General features: G+C 36.3%; 1 protein-coding gene across 3 annotated transcripts in view; it reads left to right on the forward strand.

The window, feature by feature from the left end:
- The window catches only part of CPEB2 (cytoplasmic polyadenylation element binding protein 2), a 56,286-nt gene that overhangs the window by 33,212 nt on the left and 2,845 nt on the right, over window positions 1-20,229 (forward strand). For all 3 annotated transcript variants that reach the window (XM_075499770.1, XM_075499772.1, XM_075499771.1), the window contains 6 exons: window positions 2,512-2,682; window positions 4,310-4,399; window positions 11,795-11,913; window positions 12,211-12,325; window positions 14,213-14,394; window positions 19,118-20,229. The exon at window positions 19,118-20,229 is cut by the window's right edge and continues 2,845 nt beyond it. In XM_075499770.1, coding sequence (XP_075355885.1) covers window positions 2,512-2,682; window positions 4,310-4,399; window positions 11,795-11,913; window positions 12,211-12,325; window positions 14,213-14,394; window positions 19,118-19,345 — 905 coding nt within the window. In that variant the 3' untranslated portion in view covers window positions 19,346-20,229. The remainder of the gene's footprint in view (window positions 1-2,511; window positions 2,683-4,309; window positions 4,400-11,794; window positions 11,914-12,210; window positions 12,326-14,212; window positions 14,395-19,117) is intronic.

The raw sequence follows: 20,229 nt of genomic DNA on the forward strand, positions 1-20,229 counted from the left end.
ATGCTTTTGTGGCAATATTCTAATGCCAACAAGTTTATTAAATTTGGCACGTTTTTAAGTCACTTAAGTTTCTTTTTTCCTGCAGTATAGAGACTTGCAGAGGTAAAGAGCAAATCTATGTGATTTTTATAAAGACAACCCAGCTAAATTACAGTCATTTTAGATTTAAGTTGTTAAGACTAACTCTCATATATTAGTGAAAATTCTTAAAATTTCCACTTCTGCAGTTTCCTGCAAGTTCCTCCAATCTGAGTCTTATTTCTTCCGTTAGCCACTTTTTCCTTTCACTGTCACTATGATAACAGCTCCATCTTCTCCATCATTCACATCAGCAATTCAGAAATCCGTTGTTATATCCCTCTTTCCTGATTGTGTAACCAAACCCTACCACTTCTTCGTATACATCTTTAAGATCAGATCATTCTTATTAGTCTTCATGACTGAAACTCATATCCACATTACTCAGATGCTGCAGTCTTCATAGCATGATCTTGCTCCTCTTATGTCTAAATAGGTGATTTACAAGAATCTGCCTGGCTGCTTCTTCCAACTGTGTTAACTTTCTGTTTCTCCCTTGCTTCCTCACTTTTCTGCCCCATTGAGCACCAGCTACATGCTTCCACTTTTAAAGGCACTCTGCTGATCTGTTACCTAGCTGTTGAATGCATCCTTATGATAGCAAGCAAGGATGCCATCACTTGCTCCCCACTAGTCATATTCTCAAACAAGTATATCATCATTCTTAATGGAAAGGAGGAGCCTGCTACAGCTTTGTGCATTTGCTGTACTCCTCTCCATCGGATGCCTACTTAAGACATAAACGCAAAATGCCACCATAAAGATGTTGTAGTTACAGTCTTTGTTACTTAGTAAGTCCTGTGGTCCTGCTTCTGTTTTGTGATCCTCGTGACATTTTATTATGTTTGGTTGTTTTCTATCATCTTGTGTTTTCATTTGGTATTTTTGATGTACTATATTTTTATTACGGATTTAGATACCAAATCAGAGTCATTAGGCATTACCACAACATAGGTCATTGGTCATGATGTTTGCTATCTGTTCTCCAGCCTTGTCTTCAAGCACTTGATTCTCAGGTGGTCTTCTGGAAGTGAATGGCTTTCATACTGCTCTCACCCCTAGCTGATGAGCACGCCTGCAGATGTTCCTGCAGGGCTTTCCTGGTAGTATTCCCCTGAGAGGGGATAAAAGTTACAGACTGCAGTGTGGCTCACAGCTAAGGTACTGCAGACTCGGCTGTCAGGGACCTACTGCTCCTGCATATGGATTTGCAGTGGGTGAATCTGGAAGAAGTTGGCTATTTGAGATGGAAAATTAACTTGCTTTCCAAAAGTGTGCTAGGTTGTTTTTCGGTTTTGTTTGCTTGCTTGTTTTTGAAAAGCAGTTGAATTAATTAATAATTATTTTAAAAATGAGTGAGAGAGAAACAGGAAAAATTGCCCTTCAGAAGAAATGGTGATGTGGGGTATTTATTTTACTTCACAAAAGTGTTTCTTTTGGGGCTTTTTGCAGTTAAAAGACTGACTTCTGAATTTGAAACTGTCATTAATCTTTATGTTGCTAATATAAAGCAGTGGAAGTTTGAATAAGCTAAGATGCATATCCTGCCCTTCCGAGTCCTTTCATTTTGGAGTTCTCTAAAATTTGTAAATATGAAATAGGGGGGAAATAAGTGGACAGAATTACCATGTTTTCGCTCCCCCCTGCCATCTATACATCTGTTTTGATCAGTTTGCATTTGCAAAGGCATCCTGTGAACTTCTCAGATTTTACACTTGCTTTTCAGGGTAACTATAATCTTGCTGCAGATTGCTACGTGTTAGGAACCACCACAAGGCTTCCCTCCAAAACTGTGGTAAATTTGAGAACGAGAAGGATAAATCAGCACTGTGACTCATTTTTCAAGTGTTACATTTTGCACATTTATTAAAATTCTCTTTTGCTTTCTTAGAAAATTAAATCTGTTCTTAAGTTATCGGCATCAGATACCTTTAAGAGAGAAAACATACCTGTTCAAAACTTCTTACTGTGTACATGTTTTTTCTGGTTCCCTCTGTTCAATTGAAGTGTAAGATTTTTAGACGTGCAGTAGTCATTCATGTGATGGAAGTTATCAATTTAACTTGAAGCTAAACCAAAGGCAGACTAATGAAACTCACTTAAGCAGCCCTTAATATGATCTCTTCATAAATAAGACCTTTTATTTAAAAACAAATTACTACTTTCCTACTGGATGCAGCAGAGTAACTACAATATAATGTAGTATGAAGTATTATGCTTACAGTGATTTTGGCTTGCAATCTTGAGTTGCCTTTTTGAAGTTTAATACATCTTTCTTTTTCCTAATTTTTCTTTAAACTAATGTGTACTTTTCTAATATCTTGGTATTTTCATTTTTACTTTCCAGACTGCTGTTCCCCCATTCCCTAAAATTACATGACCATGTACTGCCACAAATTATTTTAATGTATATTATTATCTTTTCTTTTTAAGGCCGTTCTTCCCTCTTCCCAATAGATGATGGTTTGCTGGACGATGGTCATAGTGATCAGGTTGGAGTCTTGAATTCACCTACCTGCTATTCAGCTCATCAGAATGGAGAACGAATTGAGCGTTTTTCTCGGAAAGTGTTTGTTGGCGGTCTTCCACCAGATATTGATGAAGGTGAGCTGCCTGAAAACTAAGCAAACTAAGTTTGAAAGGAAAGAGAAAGAGAGATTTTGAAAAATGTAAATGAAGTAGTAGAAATAATCCACCCAGCAAAATAATGTTGTGCTGTAAAAGGCTACAACTATATATATATTTTTTATGAGAGTTGATACGTTGAGCTTAATATCATTTGATGTCATCCATCTCTTTTGGTTTTGAGATGGTTCAGTTGTCTCTGATTCTGCACTTGCGGACTGTAGTTGTATGTGATGCCTGGAATTTGTGCTCCTGCTTACCTTGCATATTCCTTTCAAATACATCTTAGCCCTTCATAGCATCCTCTATCTGTGCCTACTTTATTCTCTATTCATAGAAAACTTCTATTAGTAATTGAATTTCAAATTCTATTTTACTATTACCTGAAGATCTCAGAAGTGGTTTAGAAAGGTTAATATTATTCCTGTTCATAAATAGAGAAACTAAGGCAGAGGAAGGTCAAGTGGCAAAGCACTGTGTGATGCATTGAACATAGTATGTACCACAAAAGCTCAGACTGTTATGTGATGCAGTTGGAATTGCTTTGTACAATAGTGCTGATTTGAAGTAATCATGCTGTTTAATATTAGGTTTCTCCTGTGCAGATAAATGTAAATTACATGCTAGCTTTGTAATGTAAACAGAAGTCCCTTTACAAGGTTCATTGTAATCTTAGAGTAACTTGCAAACCAAATAAGCGGACTGTGGTTAATTAACTTTCAGACATGGAAAGACCGTATTTTGGTTTCATCTGCATTATGATGCTCTCCTGCAATGTACTAAGGGATTTATTTTAATATGCTTCAGCTTTTTTGATGCATTTTAGCTTTTGATTCAAATGTGCACTGTTGCCTTTAATACAAATGCTAAACAAAGACACATGGAAATATATTTTCTTTCTTTCCTGCCTGTTTATATGCTGATGGCAGGATGTGACTGAAATGGAGCACATTTGTGTTTGATGAGTTATTGCTCTCGTAGAGTTCAGGGTGGTTGAATTTTCTCCTCATGGCCAAGGTTCTTACAGTCAATGACAGGAAGGAATGGCTGGGATAGAAAGACATCACAAAGTTGTGCAGGGGGCATGGTAGACCTTGCAACAGGACTATTCATGGTTATGTTAGAAGCACCTCTAAATAGGCAGTTTGAAGTTTCTGTGCCTGATCTGTGCATGGTATCTGCCAGAAACTGCTAGCATGCTAATTGTGGTGGTACTTATTATATGAGTATCTACCTACAAAGCTCTGAACTGTACATCACTAAACAGTAAATTGTTTTGATTGCATTCAAACCAGATTCTGAATCTAAGAAGGTGCCACATCAGTTTTCACCACTGCCTTTGTTTGCCCATATGCTTCTGAAATGCTGCTGTTATTAAGCAATAAAAAACAAACGTAAGCTTAAAATCACCAGAAATATATTGCGTAAATGTTAACACTTTAGAAGATGCATCTGTTTAAGTTTTTTGTTCATGAAAGTTGGACGTTTTGTTCCCTTTTTTCCGTGAAATGTTAACCTTTGCTAGAAACAAAGATCTTTGCTTGATAGTGCTTTTTCATTGAGTTATGTTATTTATTTTAATTGCAACTATTATACCTGTTTTTAGATGAAATTACTGCTAGCTTCAGACGATTTGGGCCTTTGGTAGTAGACTGGCCTCACAAAGCAGAAAGCAAGTCGTATTTTCCACCAAAAGGTAAGAGAGTTGGAAGGTTTTGACCTGTCACTGAGTGCAAATCTTACTCCGGGAAATTGTCTCATCTTTTTCCAAAGGGTATAATTTACAATCCCTGTGAACAGTTAATTCTACAGTTTCAATGCAGGTTCAGACATGGTTCCTTTACATACCAAGTCTAAAACCTGAGAGTGTTGTTTTAGTGTTGCGCCTGGTTCAGTGCTGGACTCCTGAAGGATCTTCCATATTCTGATTTCCCATATATCAGATCAGTGCTATATAGTTGTGTTAATCCTAAATTCTGTATTTGCATTTCTATCCAGTTTCCGAAACTGAAATTGGTCAAATTTTTAAGACTAAATCTTAGATAAAAATTTTCATAGGACGTTACAGGCAGGATTCAGAAGGGTGCATTTGGGTATCTGATCAAGATAATCAATGTTATGTTTATTTCAGTTTTAGGATGTGAACTTCCTATTGAAGCACTACTTACCTTTTTTGATAAATTATTAAATATTGATTTTTAACTATTTCTAGTGTTGCTGTTAGACTAGATTTTTTAATATCACTTACAAAGTGTTGGAAAAGCCATTCTGTACATTAGTAATTAAATTATATAGCATATCTCTGTACATGTATAATCATGTATTGGTACATACAAATAAATGCAAAAATCAAAACAATTTTATATGTATTGGTACATATAAAACGAATGCAAAAAGATATGAAAGCAATGCAGAGATTATTCATTTTGTAGAGAATGAATTTGCAGCAATTCATTCCTTCCCTGGAAGTGACAAAAGTAGCTGTAGTGCCTTTATAAACTGATTCTTCATTTATTTATCTGACCATTTATGCTGGGGAAAAGACAGGATTATTATCCCAGAAGGGTCCTCTAAAGAGTGGGAAATGGAATTGGAAGTATTTGAATAGTATTTGTGAACACTACATGGAAATTCTAAGACAAAGAGACTTTGGCGTTTTTGATTGTCAGCCTGATATACAAAGCTACTGTCAAGTTACATTTGATTATCCTAAGGAGTGCATCACTTTTCATAAATTACCAAGAGAAATTATAGAGGAACTCTTTGAGGAAGATGCATCTTGCAGAATCTGTGATGAATATATAGAAGAGGGAAGATGTAATATATTCTTACCTGAAAGGAATGGATTCTGGCATTAATTTCCAAGGAGATAGTCCTGTCTCAGCATCTGACCATCTTAAGGATATATTTCCAGACTTCCTGATTTAATAAAGCTTTTTTGATATAGTTGGAATATTTATAATTACCACAGGAAAAAAAAATATCTGTATTGTAAGCAGAGATTCTTAAAAGCAGAGAAGAACTTCAGTCTGTTGATCTAATTAATTCAGGAAACACTTGCGAACTAAGTGTTAAGTTGATTTCCCATGATTAACTGATCCTTATTTGAAATTCAGTAGCACTTACTGTTCTTCAGTCTTAAAACTTTATTCTAATTTTCAGTTTACCACATTGTGCAATATTGTTTTGTAATGTAGCCTAACACATTTAAAATACAGTGTAGGTTTCTCTTTGTAGGTACTCTGGAAATATAGCTTACTATTAACTGCTGAATAGTTCTGTGTTTATATCTGTTTTTTTCAGTGCAATAGATATGGCCCATGATTATTTTGTAGAGGAATTTCTTAAAAATTTGTCTGTCTTAAGTATTACTCGCATGTGCAGGCAAGAACCATGTGTACATATATTTAATAAGATGTCTGAAACTGCTAAAGATGGCTAGATTCTAAGAAAGCTTTGAGATTGATCAGTAGTTAGCAATTTAGAAAGATATACTATATTAGCCCAAGGAGGAGGTGGGTTTTTTTTTTACTTTTAATCTCCAATTTCTAATTTGTTACTCTGCATGGAGTCAATTCAGTGTCTATATTTTTGTTTGTTCAGTCTCAGAGATTTGACATAGTATTACTTTCCAAAGACATCTCAGCATTACCCAGTTCTGGACTGATTTACGTAATAGTCTTCTCTGGGGTGAAGAGATACAGCCTGCTTTTTTTTTTTTTTTTTTTTTTTAACACTCTTGTTCAGTTTTCCAGGCTGTGGTTCCTTCCAGGCTCTCTGCTTACAGAAAGTCCTGAGGGAAGGCCAAGTTCATAATAAGTATTTCCTTGCTTAAAGAAATGTAAAATGTGTCCTGATTCATCAAAGCTGGCTGCCTCCTGAGAAACACCAACTGCTTGTACTTTACTAACTGCATTTTGTATTGGTTCACCACAAAATTAGGCCCAAAGAAAACAGGAATTTTAAAAACTTCACACTAATCTTACAAGGAAACTCTTTTCTGAAGCAGAAAAAAAATTATTCTATTGAGATCAAAGTACAAAGTTTGTAAGTGATCTGCCAACTGTAATGGAGAATTCCTTCCTTTCTGACTTGCCTCTGTTTATCATAACTCCTGTTATTACATAGTTGGCAAATATACTTATTTATGAAACAATACACATGTCCAAAGCAACTTGCTGAGGTGAGGACTCCTCCTTATGATAATGAAGCTCTCAAAGAAATGGTGCCATGAGGGTATGCAAATCCAAAGAAGGCCCTTCAAAGTATGCCCAGTTGTTTGTGTGCTCTGTACTATTTATAGTCTGTATCAAACAGAGGATAATCTGATTTAAACAGGACAGTATCCCAAGCTTTTTCTAATTGTCTGGGTGTTTCTGTTGCCTTCTATCACAGCAGTTGTGCAGTAGCTTCGTTTATTCAAGGTTCTTAACTGCTAATTTAGAACTGACTGAAAAAATAAGGTTGAAAATGTTCTGTTTCTAGTTTAAGAAGCAAAACCCCAGGTCCATCCAAGTTCTATTTAACTTGTTACCAGCTTATTTGATCACACTGTGTAGGACTGAACTCTGGATTCAGGCAAGTAACTGTAGGTGTCTCCATGTGTGACTAGTGTCTAAGCTTCCTTTAATCAATGGGAATCTGGCCAATACAGTCAGTGGAGTAGAGAGGGCTATTCAGGTCACCATAACATAAGCACATTGAGCTTGATTCATTTACCCAAACCAAGGATATCTAAAAGATTTACACAGGTCTCACAAATGTGGTGCAGCACCTGTTGAAGCCCCACACCATTCTGGAGCACCAGCTGAAAGTTAGGCAAAGTCCTATAGAGGATAAATGATACTAGACACCTCTGTGTCCCACTTGGTCAGCTGAGTAACTGTCCAGTCACCACTGACTGCATTAACTGCATCTCTGTACCTACAGTAGGCGCTTAAACACAGTCACTGCAGAAATAATGGAAAGAGGTGTTTGGATCTTGAAGTGAATCCTGCTCCCCCCTACTCAAAAAGTGCCTCAGCTAATAGCTACATTACAATTGTATCAGCCTGCATTTTTTTCACTTCAAGTATATTTTGGAGTTAATTCTCCCTCAAAGATGACTAAGCGGAACAAGTGAAAGATTTATGTTTTAAAGATTAAATTTAATTAATATGGTGATGACATCTCTTTAAAGAGGAACAGATTAAATGCTGTATGTCCTTCCCAAATGTGAATTATTCCCATCATCAAATGTAGATCCATTGTCTGTATTAACCTGCAATTTACACTGATTCTTTCTGATTAAAGCTAAGGCGCAGCATTCTGTAGGCAAGGATTGCACTGCACTGAGGCCATTTAATCTCCTCTGGGGAGAGTCTGTCAGGACAGTAGAGGAACCAACCCCAAAACAAAATGCAGCTGTACTGACTGGCATGGACAGTGCCATGCTGGCTAGCACTGATTTTCTTGACTCCTTTTCTAAGCCACTAGCGACAGGAGTTAACTGGAGTTTGATAGAACTTAAAGCCGCTCACTGATTTCTACACAGAGTATGCATAGCAGAAGAAGTGTCCTTTGTCCTTCTGGTAAATTTCCATATTACTATGAAATAAAGAAATTATACCTTGCTCAGAAAATCGTGTTAGCTACCAGTGTGAATCTAGTCTAGAATGCTTTGCTTTTGATTTGTTCTTTATGTAATAAATACAAAAAATGAAAAGGTTTAATTTGGTAATACAGCTAGGACTCTTCAAACTGATGGTCTTTCTGTTTCCAGTGCTGACCCAATACATTAAAAAGAAAAAAAAAATTTAATTTCTTGGTCTTGTTTCATTAAGAGAGATGTCAGCTCAGACTACAGATGACTATAACCAGTGCAGTATCTTTAAATATCAAGGAATGTAGTTCTAAAGCAAACTATCATCTCCAGGAAGATTTGTTTATTATTTGAGGTAATTTTCTGAGGACAAGTATTATCAAAGTCACCCACGCTGGTTGGCTTTGAAAATAGGAGTATTAGTAATAGTTCCAGTGTTATGCAGAGGAATTTAGTCAAGTGATAAACACTAACAGGGGTTACCTAAACTTTGTCTCCCACAGGAGGCGTAAATGCTGGCAGAGGTGCACTTGAATAAGAAATTTTTATAAGACTGTGTTTAATCTAATACTTTTCACCTTGTGAAATATGTACAAAATATACAGAGTTTGTGTCTTGGCAAGTAATATCTGATCATGACCTGCTACGGTTGGTGTACATATGACCCAAAGGTATGAAGCAGCTTCTTTCAGAGAGAACTGTTAGAGTAGCTTTGCTTTTCCATTGTAAACAGACTTGCATTGCTATTGGGTGTGAAGCTGTTAAAGTTAAATGGCTGATGTGGTACACCAAAAAAACCAAGAAACTAGGGAGATAAGCTGTTTTGTAGTACAGTAAAACACCTCCTACTCTTCACCCTACCTCCCCACTGTGTTTCACTGTGACATGTACTTTCTGTCACACACAGTAATTGTAATTCAGTACTACTCCAAAAAGACTAGTTAGGCACTAGATCTTTTTCATCATACTTATGCACATGACTTACCACCACCATACTAGCTTCACAGACATTAAACATCCACAATAGTTCATGAGTTTTATGGATGTTGAGGTGAAAAATAACCCAATAAAAGCATACATTGAGAAAGCAGAAAGGGGTAAGAATAAAGTTTGTGCCATACAGTTGTTGGCAGTGGTAGCTGTAGTAACAAGAGCAGCCCTAATTTATGATGTCTAACTGAAATACCTAAGATAAGAGTGTAATTTCCCTTCACAAGCACTTTCTAGTTGATGAATAGAGGCTCCTTGCCTATGTAACTGGTGTTCTTTGGAGAAGTCTATGGCTAATGTATAATTGATTTGTGCCAGGAAATGCACCCTGCTCCGAGGCAAGTGATGGAGAGTGGTTTGCATGCAGACTGTGCAAGTCTAGCATTCTTTGGAAGGGATTGGCTGTCTCTGTATATGGCTATAAAATGGGGGACCTGAGCAAATTATCTTCTCTAGCCAGTTTTCTTCACCAAGAGGACTGGTTATTTTCCTCCAGGCTAGGCTTGGGGAGCAAACTGAAATGCACTGTAAATCACTGAAGGACTAGAGCTGTGGAGCAGAACTACAGCCAGACCAATTTCATAGTATAGACTATACCCTAACTTTCTCTGTGTCTTCAGAGGGGGAGTATTACAGCTAAGCTCATGACACAAGCCTGTCTGATGCTTAAAATTAAATGGGATGAACCCAGACATGAGTACATGTTTTGCAGATAACGTTGAGAAAGCACTATTAACGTATAGTTTTGGTATTGGTTTCCATTTATTTCAGGTGTGGTAGGATATAGTAATCCTAATTGTTCCTTCGTCAAGTTCTTGTATTTGAATTTTCTATCTTTTTACAAGCTGCCACAGTTAAGCATATTAATAGCTGCAGACATACAGGTGGTAGATCATGTGGAGACACTGACCAACTTTATGTGTCAGGAGCTATATGGCAGTACCCTTGATTTGCTTTAGAATAAGAACTGATTGAAAATCAGCATCTGGCAAAACATTTTACTTACTTCTGGCTGTGAGTCTTACTTTCTGTGTCTGATCCCTTAGTCGGTATCATGTGCATTTAGCCCTCCCTTTGATTAATCAAGTTTTTGCACTCCTATCATTCTTGTACTGAGCTCTCCGTTCAAACAGGAATGTGTGTGCCTGGCTTCCACACACGTAAGGACAGTTACACGAGTCTGGTCTCACTTACCCATGCCAGTCTGCACATGCCCTCATTCAGTGAGTGAGTTTTGCATGGGTAATATGTGGATTTTAAATTCTAAGATAAATATTGAAAGATATCCCCATTAAAACAGATTTTGAATCTAAATAATTACTAATTAAGCTTAAGTTAAATAGGTTGTCACTAAAAAAAAAAATTGTTCAGCAATGAAAAATGGACTTCACAAGGAAATGCTTCAGCCCAAACCCAAAGATTCCCTGTGGCATATTTGTTAAGAAACTAAATAAGATTTACATAAAAATATACAATACATAAAACCTTGTCATGTGTCCCTTGTAGGCAGCTGTGATAGGACCATGTATGAGGGGTAAGAAATGAGGTACAAGTTATTAGAAAGACCAGTATAGGCCTTACAGCTTTTTCTTTAAATCCTACTTTTGTTCCCATGTATCTAAAATCAGTCGTACATTTGTTTCTCTGATCTTGTGTTCTTCTTAACACATTGATTCTTGAATGCTCTTCAAGATGCACCCTACCATCTTTGCCTTGATGACTGACACTGTCTGTCTGCAATAAGAAATTGCCAGTGGTTAACTAGCTTCTCTCAGAAATACAGTATCATTTCCAAAAGGCTTGGTAAAGCAGCCACGCTCCCCCTTGCCAAGCCCACTCTAGAGCAGCTGCTTCAGCATTTACTTTTCCATCCAAGTAATAAAACATAACTTTGTGTGAAAATTCCACACTTGGTAGTAATCTCAGAAAGAAATGTGAATTTATGGTCCTTTTAAAGTTAAATTTTAGAATACAACCCTAATTGCGCTATCAGGCAACTGTAAAGTAACAAATTTTGTATATATCACTATGCTGTAACTGTTAAAGTATTCTAATGTGTGAGTTTCTTTGCTTGTCTGACTGTTTTTACTGTAGCATTAAATAGGCATTTTAATTCCTATTTTTGTAGTGTTTGGGAGGTTTGCTGGGTCACTTATGTAACAAAGTACTTTGATCTAATCTCTAGAATAGAGATTAGTCCTTTGTGCCAAGTCGGATTTTCATTGTATAATGTCCATTGCTGCCAATGAATTATTCTCAGCCTAGACTTCCAGTACATTATAGAACAGACATGTTGGCTTTTATTTGGTTATTAGTCTCTTTTGACAATTATTTTAAGGATAGAAGTTCTGTTGATCATGGCAAGGTAGTACATAGTTAAAGATGACTAATAACAAAGAATTGGTTTGACTTTCTTTTACTTTGGGAGTAAACATGTTTGTATGGAGAACTCACTGGCAAAGATGATTAAGAAAAATAAAGATAAGAGAAAAATATCAGTTCATTTGGCTTTTTTTCCAGGTTATGCGTTCCTCCTGTTCCAAGAAGAGAGTTCTGTTCAGGCCCTGATTGACGCCTGCATTGAAGAAGATGGAAAGCTCTATCTATGTGTTTCCAGTCCTACTATCAAGGACAAGCCAGTAAGTAAACAGTAGATGGCCTGCAGGCTGTAGCTGCCATCTGTCTAAAGCTGCATTTGAAATGATGACAATGAAAATAATCAAAAGCAAACTACCATTGGCAAAGCTCAACATCTGGAACAGTTGGATGATTTTAAAATTGTAGTCTTTTGAATGAATAGGATTAAAACAAAGTACCTAGACATGCTAAGCTAATGGGGTTATGACTGTTTGACAGTTTATATAGGCTGATGAACATATATCCATGACATAGTGAAACTTAAAACTAGCATACTATTTTCTTTCCCAATTTAATAGGTTCAGATCCGTCCCTGGAATCTAAGTGATAGTGACTTTGTGATGGATGGTTCCCAGCCGCTTGATCCTCGAAAAACAATTTTTGTTGGAGGAGTCCCTAGACCTTTAAGAGCTGGTGAGTCTAATCTGTGGCTATTTTTAAAAGTAGGAGATTATTGGAAATAATTTGAACCATGCATACTTTTGTATAGTTATGTATGGATAGATATAGATATATACATATAAAAATAGAAGACTGTTGTGATAGTTATAACCGTAGTACAATATTTGTGTATTCTTACATTTCTCTAGTAACTGTTTTCATCTGGCTTTGGCCATAAATCACTGTTCATCATTGAGATTTACTGGAAACTGTTACATGTCTAAAGCTGTAGAAAAGATTTTGATCATATTAGCAAAACTGTAGCGTAAACTATGTCACAAAAGAGCTTGTTTTTAAAATAATGCTATGGAAACCTCTCTGCCATGCTCCTTGAGTATGTGGAGCTCTATTTGTACTTGCCTGTCATTGTGCATTAGCTGCTCTTCTACTCCTATCAGGTTGCAGTTCTTCTTGCTAATATGGATAAAGCAAAAACACAGGTGATGAAGGAGTAGGAATAGAGGAAAAAAGGAAGAAATTTAGAGAGCTAGCACAGTCTGTATGGCACAACACTATATGAGATTGCGGGACTCTTTTCTCATTCTTGTTGGAGTGCATGAAGGAAAAATTAAATGTTTCTGTAGCTGTGGAATGGTTGATCTACAACCTGGACAGTCAGCTTTGTGAGATTGACTGCAGTAGCCTTTTACAATATTTTATGGTGGCCTTCTAGTAAATAGGTTGAAGTGAATGCTGGAAGTAGAAGCATAACATACGGTGGTTCAAATCCCATTTTCTATTAAAATGACTCCTGGACTTCATTAGCCTTCCATACTTTGTAATGAATTTTATTCTTAGAGAAAGATGACCTTTCAGATGGAAGATGTAGGAGAACCAAGAAGTGATAGTGCAAATTTGGGGTATAAAGAATCTTAAATTTTTCTATCTTTGACTTGCAATGCCCAAGCTTTTCTGTTATTTTACTTTTAAGACTGTACTTTTGACTGTAGTACAAGCTCTGTAAATGAGCATAAACACAGTATGTTCGAACTGCAGATGAATTTTTCTTTATATTCAGTCCAAATACTCCAGATTACTGTGCTGAATGTGTGTGATAAATTTAGTGGATGCATTCTTATGCTTAGCTTTCAGATGCCCTGTATATGTGAAAATGAAACTTTTACAGTATTGTGAAATAAGAATCATGACTTCACAAAAGCAGTAAAACTTTAGGAGACTTTTCAAACAACTATTGAACATCAATGACTGCTGCTACCTTTATACCCTAATAGAGAGGATACTAATTCTGAAAAAAAATAGTATTTTCCACCTAAATTAATTGCAAAACTGAATTCAGTATAAAATATTACTAGAGGATTGCTAAAATACTTGATCTGTAAAATTTGAGATTTGTGTTTCTATGAACTTCAGTATCTGTGGTAAGTGTAGCACTGCAGAGATAATCAGATAATCACACAGCTCTGTGTGGCTGATGAAAAGATGCTAACTATATTTTTAAATTCAAGTAGGACATAGAGCATTAGGACAGCCAGAGAACATGTACCAAGTAATTTCTGGCATGTGGATCTATTTTATACAGCTTACATTCCATGCCTGCCCAAAAAGTCTTTTGCTGTAATCCCCTGAAGAGCACTGCCCTGGAATTTCAGTTCCAGGTTATCAAGGACTTACAATTCCATTGTTCCTTGGATGTATGTACCCACAGTGTGAAAGATCTGTCTGCTGAGTATTTCATAGCTTATTTAATATGTTTTTATGTTTCTTGTTATTACTGTTATATCGGCTGTTGCAAAATTAATTATTAACATTAACTTTTCTAGTATTTTTAACTACAAGCATATTATATAAAGTTCGTACTGTAAGAACAGCTTCAATGAACATTATTTTGTTTCTTAATAGTGGAATTGGCTATGATCATGGACCGTCTCTATGGTGGAGTTTGTTACGCAGGAATTGATACTGATCCTGAGCTGAAATACCCAAAAGGTGCTGGACGTGTTGCTTTTTCCAATCAGCAGAGTTATATTGCTGCCATCAGTGCTCGGTTTGTTCAACTTCAGCATGGCGATATCGATAAACGAGTAAGTTATACAGAAGTTAAAACATACATAAATAGGAGAGTGATGATCTATAAAGGAACTTCTCAGGGTGTGGTAACATTGCATTTGATTGGCTTTCGTGCCAGCTTCTACGTTTCTTTTAGTATTCCTGTAACTCCACTAGTTCCAAGAGTTAAACTGTGAATGCCCCCAAACAAACCACATGCATTCCACAGAGCAGCAGTTTGTTCCTTGGACGTATGTTAGACCATGTGTTCTTTCCGTTCTGGAGTTCCTGGTTTTGTTGTGTATGGGCAAAGGGCTTGAAAATCTTTTTCTCTCCCTTGTTCTAAAGAAATCAAATACTGTGATAATTCCTCTGTCATTCATAGGAAACTCTAGTATTCATTGGTTTCAGATTAGCTTTATATTTGCAGCTGCCCTTAATTTCAGCCATAACTGTCAGTCCTGAGCACTTCAGAAAATCAATCAAGCTCAACACCTAAAATATAAAATGTCTTACCCTTTTTGTTTGAGAGAGTCTTCTTAGTATTTACCACTGTACGTTTCTGGTTGCTACAGATGCTTATTGCTGGCTAAAGCAAAACTAACTTTTATTAAGACTAGTCAACTTCATTACTCCTAATTAGAAGTATAAGAGTAGCAAAGAAAACTGGCATCTAAATTATGTCAGTTTTAAGTGTCACTAGTTTTGATGTCAAGAGCTGCAGAGGTAGTCACTGGTATTAATAGATGTTCTTTAAAAAAAAAAAAAGGTCTTAGAGGAAGAAGGGTTGAGTAAGTAAAGTAGTTCAAGGTCCAGTCTCCTCTGCAGATCAAAGACATGGGAAAAAGAAAGTAGTACAGTTAACAAAAGTCTGCTGTAGGAAGGTAGCATGTGCTTCTCTCCTCTCAAATAGAGTAATACAGCTTTACATCCGTCTCTCAGATACCAGTTGCCTAGTGAGCTGAAATCCCCAAACATGATCGTTTCTAGAGGATGAATGGGTCTGAATGTGGGTAGTGAACTAGGCTTCATGTTACATTATGAGGGCTACATTTTGCTGGTGGGATTGCTGTCCTTGTGACTTGCAGCTGACTTTGACAAATAGCCCTACCTTTTGGCTAAGTACATAACAAAAATGGCCTTGACACTGTCACTGTGTGAGGGGAAATAAAACTATTAATCATCTTGCATTTGAGTATTTGGACAAAACAGGAGTAAGGACCAGAATCCAGAACGCCTTCTAAAAAAGTGCTAAATGGGCCATTTAGCTTCAGAATCGGGTATAGCTTAGTGTGTTTCAGGAATCATCTATAGTGCATTTGGCTATGAAGTAACCTAACTTTAAAATTAGAGGTGGACAGTTGGGTCCCATCCAAACTAGTTCTCCCTCAAACATGGGAGACATGGACTTAAACCTTGTAAACTAGGGCACACTTTTATCTTAGTCTTCCTCTTCCCGTGGGAGTGTCCTTTGCAGTAGACGCGTATATGCTAGACTGGCAGTACCATCTCATAAGAGAAAGGAAAGCATGAACCTGTCTTTGAAGGCTGCACTTCCAAGTAGGTTGGTTTGTTGTTTTGGGTTTTTTATGATAGGTCACCAGAGGTTTTAAGGGCTCTCTGGATGCTGAGCAGGTATCTGAAATGGCAGTGCTTGCTGTTTGCAGAGAAAGGGATATAACTTGTTAATGTGTGATATAACACTGAAATACTTAAAGGGGGATGGGCAGTAAATCTCCAGTAAAACAGTGGGTATGTGCTGCAGGCCTCTTAGAGCTTGGACAGGGAAAAAAACCCCACAAAATCTACCCCAAATACTAGATTTCAGAAGCACAGCACTTCAGTTATATCCAGGAGACTTAATTTATAAAAACAGTAGTCAAATTATTTCTTTATATTTCTTTATAAATACTATTACCAAAAAAAAAAGGAAGAAACAAGTATAATTACTATCTGTAGATAGCTGTTCATGGGCTGGAGAGGTTGGGGGGGAGAGGGAAGGAAGATCTAGGCTTTCTCTTTAAATATCTGAATTCTCACAGTTTCTTTTTTGATTGTTATAATTTGTGTTCTTTCTTTAGTGTTGGTTTTCTACTTCTTGAAAATTAATTTTTTTACTCAAGTATTCTCTTAAATCTGGAATTTTGACATTTTTATTGCCATCCTTGTTTTTTCTTATTTTTAAAAATGTGTTACTCCTGAGGTGTTTCACTTGCAAAATACAGCAATGCCAAATCTAAGTATTTTAATAAATTTGTCTTTAAACATTGTGATGGGGAGGGTTTATGAACTTCTTTGTTTATTTCAGAGGGGTTTTAATCTTTATTTTTTAAACCATCTTCTCTAATTAAATCATATGGTCAGTCCTTACTATTTATATAATTATATACATATTTATACAACCCAGTTATTTGCATTACTGAGGAATAATAGAGAACAGCCTCTTTTTAGGGAACACCTTAACTCTTAGCTGTTTCTGAAAGTATGAAAAAAGCTATTTTCCGAAATAGTTTTTTGCTCCATGGAGTTTATACATGAATGCCTTTTCAGGCTCTGAAAATATTCTGAAATCAGTATTACTGCTGATTTATAGATGAGCAAGCAATTTGTATAAATCTATAAACCACTGTTTTTGTAAATGAGGATAGTCCAACTTCAGGTACTGCCTTCATTTGAGATGTGTATGTATGCTGGCCAACAAAGCAATATATTACATATTTCACTGGAATCTTAGAGGGAGGCTGTTGTCCTACGCTTTACCTTAGCATAGCCTTTCTATACCAGTTATATCCAGTTTCTGTAGGTCTGCTGTCCTTTCACATTCTTTTCATAACCAGTTTTGTCTGTGTAAAAGTCTTTTTTCATTGCTAAATTTTGCAGTTCACCTGTTTATCCTTCTGAACTTCAGTTCAAAGTATTTATAGCATTTTTTTGCACATACCTTTTCCTACCTTAATGGGAAATCTTAGTGTCACAGTCGCTTAACAAACATTGTCTGTGATCGTAACTTCTTCCTTACCTAAGTACTCTGCAGCTTCTCTCCAGTTCTTTTGATGTGTAGATATGTTATTTTCTCTAACAGATGTTTTTCTTCAGTAAAGTGCTCCTCATCCTATTTTATCATACATGAAAGCTCAGCTCCAAACATTTCCTTGAAACTCGTTTGGAGTTTCAGCTCCAAAAAAATTCCTTAAAATGTTGTTAACTTTCATATGCCAGCAGTCTGCATCCACTTCATGCAATACTTCCATTCCCCAAAGTGTTTCTCTAATACATTTGAAATCATCTTCATACCGATCTCGGTGCATTAATGCACCGAAGCTTGAAATAAATGCTGCCTCATGCTTTCAGTAATTCTGAACCATGAACACAGTTACTGCATAAGGTATCTGTTTATTGGAAAGTTTGAGTGTAATTTGTGATAAGGCAGGTCATTGTAATGAAATAAGAAGTAGAGCTTGTACTGAATATAGATTACTGGAAGAAGCATACTCTATTTCAAACATAGATGCGTTTGACATGTCAAGTATGACCTCTACTTCTGAAGTTAATAACATGAAGACTATTCTGCTGTAAAACTTTTGGGTGGGTAGCTGTATGTGTAAATTTTTTTCCTCTGGAGACACAATGGAAAAAACAGCATTTTAAAGTTCTTACTATTTCAAACATATTCTGTCTGAGTATAGTACATAAAGTTGATGTCTATATGTAGCAATCTTCTCAGGTAATAGTCCCTCAGAAAAAATCTCTTAGAGCAGTGCGTTTTAGTATGAACTGGAATAACTCTTTTTGCCAACAAAAGGCAGAAAATACCATCTTTAAAAGTGAGGAAAATGTGGAAGACAACAATACATTCCTTAATGATGGAGTCAACTCATTTTGTGTTTTATTATGAAATTGTTCTTCCTGTCTGATCGCAGTCTGTAACAGTTCAGTTACGCAAAGACATAATGCAAATTTACCACTGGACTCCTGCCACTTTTCCACTCTGGCAGTCAGATGAGTTTGGGAGAAAGAAGCTGTGTAAGACAGGTGTTTCTAGCAGTCTGTAGATTTGCAAAATGGTCTTTTAAAAACATTTTCAGAAATACGTTGAATACAAATTTCTGTACAGCTCAAAGCCACAAGAAGGGAAAGTAATAGATTACCAAAATCTGTAGCTCCAAATTTTGACTATATTTTAGAAATAGGGAGTGAATTTACAGGGAACAGAAGCGCTAGAAGATCTGTATTCCAGCCTGCAGAAAGTACTTTTAATTTGCACACAAAAGTAGTACATGCAGAGACTTATACTTACTTTTTAAAACAGGTTAACGTATAATGGTTATGTTCTTGTATGTTCAATTATTTTTTGCTAAACAGTATAGAGTTGCATGTCACGTTGGTGTACATTTGGGAGCTGATGAGATTAGTTGGGAGAATTTTGGGCTTGTTTGCTTGTTTTCTACACAAACTTCCATATTGTCATTTGCCAAGAAGATCCTTCCAGAATAAATTAAGGGGAGGTTCTGGTGTAGCTATTTATTACATATATAGTGTACTTCTAAAGATCTGCCTTGAAGTGTTCTGCTTACTTATGGATAGATCTGTAGCTGATAAATGATGAGGAGTAATAACTGATTCATTAAAGGCGTAATATGTCTGATATCCAACTTCTGTTGTTTTTTTTTTTTTTAACCCGGAAAAAACTGAATGCCCTCATATAACTTTAAGTAGGAATAGGTATTAACTAGAATTGTTTCTGTTTTACTCCAACAGGTGGAGGTAAAGCCATATGTGTTGGATGACCAGATGTGTGACGAATGCCAGGGTGCACGATGCGGTGGAAAGTTTGCTCCTTTCTTTTGTGCCAATGTCACTTGCCTGCAGTATTACTGTGAGTTTTGTTGGGCAAATATCCACTCTCGTGCAGGACGTGAATTCCATAAGCCATTGGTAAAGGAGGGGGCTGACCGCCCACGTCAGATCCACTTCCGCTGGAATTAAACATGGTGAACCAGCATCTACATAAGGAAAGAAGGGTGCATGTGGCTTACTGTGTTTGAAGATACTGACATGCAGAAGAAATAAGTGCATTCTTCTGCTTTTCACCCCAGCTATCAATACATGCATCTTTATCAGCAGCCAAAACACTACAAGCCTCTTGTTTTTCACCAAAACCCTACATCTCAGGCTTACTAATTTTTGTGATATTTTCATGTTAAAATAAAATGTTTTTTTGTATTTTCTCCAAGTTATTTTTATATGTAAAGTTAAAACTAGATATGAGAATGTTTTTGCGTAGGGGCACACAGTCTGCTGCTATATTTAGTGGGTGAAGCGTGCACTTATTTCTAAACATGGGTTTTTAACTTCAAGATCTGCCCCAGTAATTTACCAAAGGTAGCAAAATAGTGAAGATGGAATATGTCTGCTACAAAAAGCTTATTTTTATTGTTGTTGCTATTTTCAGTGTATACATAAACTAAAAATTAGGGTTGATTTTTTGCTCTCCATTTTGACTTGCAAGAAATAATACCTCAAGATAATCTGATTTATTAGCTATTTTTAAACATTTTTAATCACAAGCTGTATTAGCTTTGCTGCTATATAGGTGTTATGTGTAATGCCACCTATTAATACGGGATTGAAACGTTTGAGACACACTGCATTACAGATTAAATGCAGGCAGCACAATATGGCCTAAACTGCCATAGTTTTAGAATGTGAAAAAATTGCATGTTTACTTACCTGTATACACCATATGCATGCACTAGAACTATTAATTAACAAGAGGTGAGTTATTGCAAATGTTCAGAAAAGGCTCTCTTGAAACTAGGTAGCATGAGCAAATTTACAAAATTTGTTACAAAAAACAAACTTGCATGCAT

Source organism: Mycteria americana, chromosome 4, assembly GCF_035582795.1.
Source record: "Mycteria americana isolate JAX WOST 10 ecotype Jacksonville Zoo and Gardens chromosome 4, USCA_MyAme_1.0, whole genome shotgun sequence".
Taxonomy (NCBI): domain Eukaryota; kingdom Metazoa; phylum Chordata; class Aves; order Ciconiiformes; family Ciconiidae; genus Mycteria; species Mycteria americana.